Source organism: Bidens hawaiensis, unplaced genomic scaffold (assembly GCF_021521415.1).
Source record: "Bidens hawaiensis isolate Kalapana, Puna unplaced genomic scaffold, B.hawaiensis_p1.1 tig00000458_1, whole genome shotgun sequence".
Taxonomy (NCBI): domain Eukaryota; kingdom Viridiplantae; phylum Streptophyta; class Magnoliopsida; order Asterales; family Asteraceae; genus Bidens; species Bidens hawaiensis.
Window position 1 is genome coordinate 3494843 of NW_027491030.1, and position 6850 is coordinate 3501692.

At 39.4% G+C, this 6850-nt stretch overlaps 2 protein-coding genes across 2 annotated transcripts; both read right to left on the bottom strand.

The window, feature by feature from the left end:
- Window positions 1-583: 583 nt before the first annotated feature.
- LOC143625698 (F-box protein At5g07610-like) lies at window positions 584-1784 on the bottom strand. The gene is made up of 3 exons (XM_077095969.1): window positions 1430-1784; window positions 1285-1382; window positions 584-1201 (listed from the first exon to the last, which is right to left on the bottom strand). Exons 1-3 carry the CDS (start codon window positions 1782-1784, stop codon window positions 584-586), a joined length of 1071 nt encoding a protein of 356 aa, XP_076952084.1.
- Window positions 1785-4222: 2438 nt separating this feature from the next.
- LOC143625708 (F-box protein At5g07610-like) lies at window positions 4223-5011 on the bottom strand. Its single transcript, XM_077095974.1, has one exon. The coding sequence runs from the start codon at window positions 5009-5011 to the stop codon at window positions 4223-4225; it is 789 nt and encodes a 262-aa protein (XP_076952089.1).
- Window positions 5012-6850: the final 1839 nt, after the last annotated feature.

Genomic DNA, 6850 nt, shown 5'->3' on the forward strand with positions numbered 1-6850 from the left:
AATATACCGCTTTATGATTAACTCTAGTTCTGTGTACCCTCCCTAAGATCACAAATGTCATTTCCATCAAACTGACGCAACAAAAAGTGTAAGAGTCTAACAGTGTCGCATATTTAAACATCACCTGCAGTCTTCCTAAGCTAAAAATTCACCTCCAAAACAATCACACATATGGAAGACAAAAAAAAACGATGAACTGGCAACAGGATACAATTTCACTCGCATAGAGAGAGAAAAATGACCAAAATATTTAACGAGCGATACAGAATGAAAACCAGTCACATTTCCAATAGTATGGCGGAGAGGCTGAAACAAAGCCGGCCCATATACTATTATTCTAGCAACAATTGAAAATGTACCCACCCAGGAAATGTCAAATAAGATATTAAGTAATAATCTCAACAAAAGCATATAAAATTCCCAAAGACATGAAACACTAAAAAGCAAGTTTAAACATTTAACCAAACACAAATCCTAAGTCATTGTGGCATCATATACTTCACCTGCAATCTTCTGCTAAAAACTCAACTCCAAATCAGATAGGAAACAAGATGCAATTTTACCACCGGATTGTCGTTTAGAACTAAGTTAAAGATTGGATATAGCGATGAGCATCATTGTATATTCTAACAATGCTCCTGTCAGTCATATCGAATAAGGTCTTGAAACTGTTATCCAGAAGATTGTACCTTATGATGCTACGCCAAATTTTCAACACCATGAATGCATCTTCTTCTTTTTCACCTCTAACAACATCAAGTACTTCAGTGGATCGCCAGTAGGTCTTAATCATACAAGGATGAAACAAAGCAAGATCATATTTAGGAAGCTCCACTGTGTACTTGACAAACCACCCCGAATGGTCTGCCAACAACTCATACATTGTCAGGTAGGTATCGGATCCATGACCAACTGTATCCATCAGATGCAGATGGCCTCGAGATTCCCCAAAGTAAATTGGGGGGAAACAATTCTTCTGCAAAGACAACGGTAAAGGCAGATCTAGCAACTTTTCTATGTTAAGATCAAAGTACCAGGAATTGAATTTAGAAGGCCAGTAAATTGCTCCATTACAAAAAACTCCATTTCCGAAATCCGGGTAACGAGAAGTACAGAAATGATTGTTTGTCTTCCATTCCCTTGTTTCTGAATAATAGATTTGAATAGGCAACAAATACTCAAGGGGACGGGATTTTGTTTTCTTTGAAATAAGGATACAAACAACTTTGTAATGCGGACAAGTTTTTTGATCAAATGCGAGCCCAATGAAACAGATATGCTTACGAGCGTCGTCACCTCCGGTGACAGGTGGGACGATTGCAAACTGTTTGGTGGTGGGATTGACCACATAGTACTTACGATCGCGTATACGACCGCGATCGCTACGGCAAAGAAGTAAAACCGTTACAGGATTGCACGATTTTGATACCGTTAAGATCAGGGCACAAATCGAGTCTACGGAACGGAGGAGGGCTACGGTCTTCAACATCAAACGGGATGTAATTATTGCGGATGAAAAGACCAGGAGAGATCTGAAGTTTGTCATGACGGAGTGTGAAATGTCGATGACTTAAAAGCCACTCCCAGTATTTGGATACAGATTTGCACTGAAGGATGAAGATAACAGGGAGCCGGAGAAGGATCTCGGTTAAAATGTCGTCGTTGGAACCGATCCGTTCCGCAGACGAAGTCAATTGATGATCGGAATCTGTTGTGGAGGCCTGCGGTAAGCAGGGCTTTAAAGCGTTTCGGGTTTTCCTAATTTTGGATCTGGTAATTGCCATTTTAGAGCGGCGGAGACTGGAGACAGAAGAGGTGTGGTTTTTAAAGGCGGAAGACTGCCTTATAAGCTGACGAAAACAAGCTTGCAATGTAAGCTTTCGATGAAATATCATTAGATGTGAAACCTCATTTGTAAGTCAAAGGCGAAATCGGTCATTGAGGAAAGAAATCTCATGATCGTGGTCTGTTACAAGATTATGTAATATTAAATAATCAGATTTAGATATTGCGAATGAACCATAAGAGGCATTAATATTTATTTCTAGCAGTCCTGGGGTTGGTGGCCCAGTCACCAGTGGGCAGTGGCAGAGACAAGGTCTCTTAAACGCCCAAAGATCCTGGGTTCATGTCCCGGGAAGTAAAAGAAATTTGTCAAAAAAAAGTTATTTAAAGTTCATAATATGGCAATTTATTTTCCATTAACTACAATACAAAGTTTTAATTACACCGTTCACTATTTAATTTTCAAAAATTCACCTATAGTACAGTATATTAGTTTTTTTTATAACATTAACTTTTAACAAAAAAAATGTATATCAGTAGAGTTAAAAAAAATACCAAATAGACTGTTTGAGGAATACACCAATAAGTCCTTTGACTGAATGTTTGACTGATTAAGTCCTTCATGCTATCAGTCATCTCATCCCACAACTCACTGCTGACTTTTGCATCGTCTGGCATCATGATCTAACAGAAAAATGGAAAATGATTATTTTGGGACGAAAATTAAAACAAAGGCTTTTAGGTATTAGAGTAGTTTCTATATTAAGCCAACATTCCAGGTAAGAATTAATTATGGTATAAGATAATTTAGTACAAATAACTCTAAGCTGTTTAGATACACCCCAGAAGTATGTTGACAATACACTTTAGTTGCAGGTTTAATATTATTAAATAAAACTAAATTAGACATATAGGCTCCCTGTCAAACAATGATATGACAGCCACGCAGTAATCACTAACTTAGGCTATAATTTAAAGTTTCTCTAAATTATCCTGAGTACCTAACTGTTTAAATTAAATGAATATGGGATGGTAACAATCTCAAAGCATATTACAACAAAAACTTTTAATAATTAAAAAATATAAGCAGAACATAAACAAATACCTCCGAAATACTCTGACAAGCGGCGGTTCTGTTGGCAGCAGCGATGAGAAACCGAAGAAACTGTTGTAAAAAAGCATCGCAGTCCTCGGAATTGTTAGGATCGCGTATGCAGGCGAAAATAGCAGTGAATTGAATGATGCGTTCGACATGAGCGATACGGCGCTCGATAGTGAAGAAGGATCACTGTTAAAATAAGCATCACAAACACTTGAAGCTGATGTTTTATGAGATGTTGCTGCTGGTGCTGATATGGTACAAAATTAATGTTATAGACGACACGAAACTGATGTCTTCTATTACAACAAAGCTGAATTTGAAATTTAGAAAGGAATTGCAGTTATTAAACTTACTGTAATAATATATTTCTGGTATCTGAATTAAATCATCTGGTATGAATATATATACATTCAAAGAGGGCCCAAATAATGTTTGCAGGTCAACCCAACTTATTCAAACCATATCTATTTTAGACCAATTGGTAAACAACATGGCACGCTCATCTTTCACTTCTAGTTTTACTTCCTGAAAGAAACTGGCTCGTTTTGTCCAGTACTAAATAGCCCGTTTGAAGCATAACCTCAGAAAATACTGATAAAAGCATCAATTTTGGAAGCATAAAGTATTTCTAAACAGCTTGAGCTGTCCTGTTTTTCCAACAATGCATCACAATGTTTAACCCATTTAATAAAGCATGTCATGTTCGAGTTGATCTATTTAAGCGTTTAATAAAATGGGCCGTTTAAAGTTAGAACAAAACGATAAATATATATTTTGTAAGGTCAGCCCGCCAACCCGTTTATGACACATTTACAACTTGCTTACAACTCATTGGCAATCCGTCAACCAATTTGACAAGTTTTGAATGGGTTCCATCAATGAACCTAAATCCCAAACTTCTGGTTTAAAACAAAAATTGAAAGTAGCAGTTCTGATGGGAAATGTTAGTAACCACTTTTAACCTTTATAAAATCTATATTGCTGGTGAACATTTATCATCAAAACTGAACAAGAAGTTGATCTCAAACAAACAATATTTAGCAGGCACAATAGGAGGCAGAGAATGCTTATACTTAGGAGAAAAATGGTAAATCATATAACAAGAAGTTGGAAGCTTATTAAATTCTCAAAAGACTATAAAACAGATTAAAAACATTTTTATCAAACCCTAATCCAAGTCACTGAGACTTTATATCAAACACCTTACTTGCATGATAAAACTTCACCTACCAACAATCTTCTTAAAGCTGAAAACTCAACTCCAAATCAATCGGTCATATAGAGGAGAAAAGCGACCTAGATGCAATTTCAGAGAATTTGAAACTGGATTCTTGTTTAGAATGAAGTTAAAGACTGAATATAACGATGAACTTCCCTGAATCCACTTCTTGGAAGGCATTTGAACATTATCCCATCAAATAGCTGCTTAACACTCTTATCCAGAACATTGTACCTTAGGATCTTCTGTTGCATTTTCAACACCATGAATGTATCTTCTTCACCTCTAACAACATCAATTACTTGAATATTGCAGATACATTTGATCACATTACCATGAGGCTCCACTCTGTACGTGACTAACCACCCATAACGGGCATCTTCTGGTTCTATAAAATCAATTATTTCACGATCACGGTAAATCGAGTGGATCTCGTTTATGTTAGGATAATATTCCGGAAGATCATGAAGATCCACTTTGAACTTGACAAACCACCCCGAATGGTCCCCTAACATCTCATACACATTAAGGTAGAAACGGGATTCATGTTTGACATAAGCCACCAGATGCAGATGGCCTCGAGATTCACCAAAGTAGATTGGGAAATAACCTCCCAAATTTTCAACCCTCACCTGCATCGGAAATGGCAACTTTTGCAACTGTTCTAAGTTGAGATCAAAGTAGGACGGATTAGGACACGATGGGACCCAATGAATCGCTCCATTCCAGTAAGCTCCACTTCCGAAATGCGTGTAATCATGATCAACGAAATTACTGATTGTCTTCCATTCCCCAGTGTCAAATGAGTAGATTTGAATAAGAAACAAATCCTCACTTGGATTTATATTCAGAATACAAACTACTTTGTAATGCAGACAAGGTGTTTGATGAAATGCCAGACCCATAAAACAGATGTCATCGACTCTGGAACCGATGGGATAATCGCAAACTGATTGGTAGTGGGATTCAACACATAGTACTTACGCTTGCTACAACAAAGCAGTAAACCGTTACAGGATTGCGCGATTTTGATACCATTAAGAGCAGGGCAGAAAATGAGGCTACGAAAAGGAAGAGGGCTGTGGTCTTCAGCATCAAATGGGATGTAATGTTGCAAACAAAAAGACCAGGAGAGGTTAAAAGCTTGTCATACCGCCGGTGAAATGCTGGTCACTTATAAACCTCCGGATACAGATTTGAACCCAAGGATGGAGGGAAATGGGATCCGGACAAGGATTTCTGGTAGAAGGTCGTTGTTTGAACAAATCTTTCTTAGCCGATATTATTAGAATATATTTAGAAGATATATTATTTGTATTATTGGTATTTATCTTATGTAATTATAGGGTGATTATGTTTCCTCATTAGAGATAGGTATCATTGTATTCTCTCCCTATATAAAGGGATTATTGTTATCAATGAAAGGCAATCAATCTATTCTCCATAAACGCTTTTATGGTATCAGAGCCTCGGTTCTGAATACCTATCTCTTTTCTTCTTCCAACAAAACCCTAGTTTTGTAACAAAAGCATTCGGCAGCCATGTCTAAACCAGATACGCCCCTCATTCTTCCCAACTCAAACCCTTCTTTACATCCTGCATATTCTGTAAACAATATTCAGTCCAAAATTCGAACCCTTGATGGCGATAAGGTGACCTACTCAGCCTGGATCAAATTATTCAAGTTTAATGCGACTGCTTATAGGGTGGTCGATCATCTCGATGATACCCCTCCTCCGGCTGTCACCGATCCTGCTTACCCGGCCTGGAAAGAGTTGGACGCGCTGGTCTCGCAATGGATTTACAGCTGCGTCTCAGATGAGTATCTACACCGCATATTGGACACCGAAGCTTCGGCTCGTCAAACATGGCTGAAACTCGAAAAGATTTTTCGTAGTAACAAGCGTGCCAAAGCTGCTGCCCTCGAAACTCAGTTTGTTAACCTCACTCTTCCCGCTTGCAGTTCCGTTGATGATTATTGCAAGCAACTCAAAAATCTTGCCAATCAACTCGCTGATGTAGACCAGATAATAACCGAAGATCGTCTCGTACTACAGCTTGTTCGTGGCCTCTCTAAGGAATTCGAAACAACCGCTTCCTTGATCAACTCTCAAGCAGTTGATTGGGACACGGCTGTAGCTATGCTGAATGATGAAGTCATTCGACAGGCAGCACGACAACACCAGTCCACGGTACTTCTAACCCCCGCAGCACCTCAGCCTCAACACTCGGCTGATACCCAAGATCCATCTCCACAGCCTCGGGACAACATCCCGCCCCCACAATCCGGAACTCCGTACCGTGTCGTGGTCGAGGACGCAACAATCAACCTTATCGTGGCAGAGGATCCCGCGGGAGAGGCTACCGAGGTAACAGTTCTACTCATTCCTTTAACAATTTTTCGGGCCAGCAATATTACCCACAGTGGGCTTGGTGGAATACTCCACCTTGCCCATACCCGACTCAGCCCAATTGGCGGCCCAATACACCTCAGCCGGCACCCTCCGCCAACTTCACCGGGTACCCGTGTCCTACACCCTACAGCCCACAAATGGCAGCTCCTCCTGGTTTCAATGCATTATGCCCATCTGACTTAAGTGCTGCCGTGAACAACATTAATCTTGGATACGCGGACCCGACTCCCTTCATGGATACAGGTGCTGAACGTCATGTCACTGACAACCAAGGTATGATTCATCGCCCTGACTTATTTCCTGTTAACACTAAACTATTAGTCGGCAACG

Bases quoted from the DNA above. Each gene is read 5' to 3' on its own strand.
- LOC143625698 (XM_077095969.1), bottom strand. From the start codon at position 1,784: ATGGCAATTACCAGATCCAAAATTAGGAAAACCCGAAACGCTTTAAAG. The intron at 1,383-1,429 runs GTATCAAAATCG...TCTTTGCCGTAG, and splicing joins TTTGTGCCCTGATCTTAACG to CGATCGCGGTCGTATACGCG. The intron at 1,202-1,284 runs GTAAGCATATCT...CTTATTTCAAAG, and splicing joins CACCGGAGGTGACGACGCTC to AAAACAAAATCCCGTCCCCT.
- LOC143625708 (XM_077095974.1), bottom strand. From the start codon at position 5,011: ATGGGTCTGGCATTTCATCAAACACCTTGTCTGCATTACAAAGTAGTT.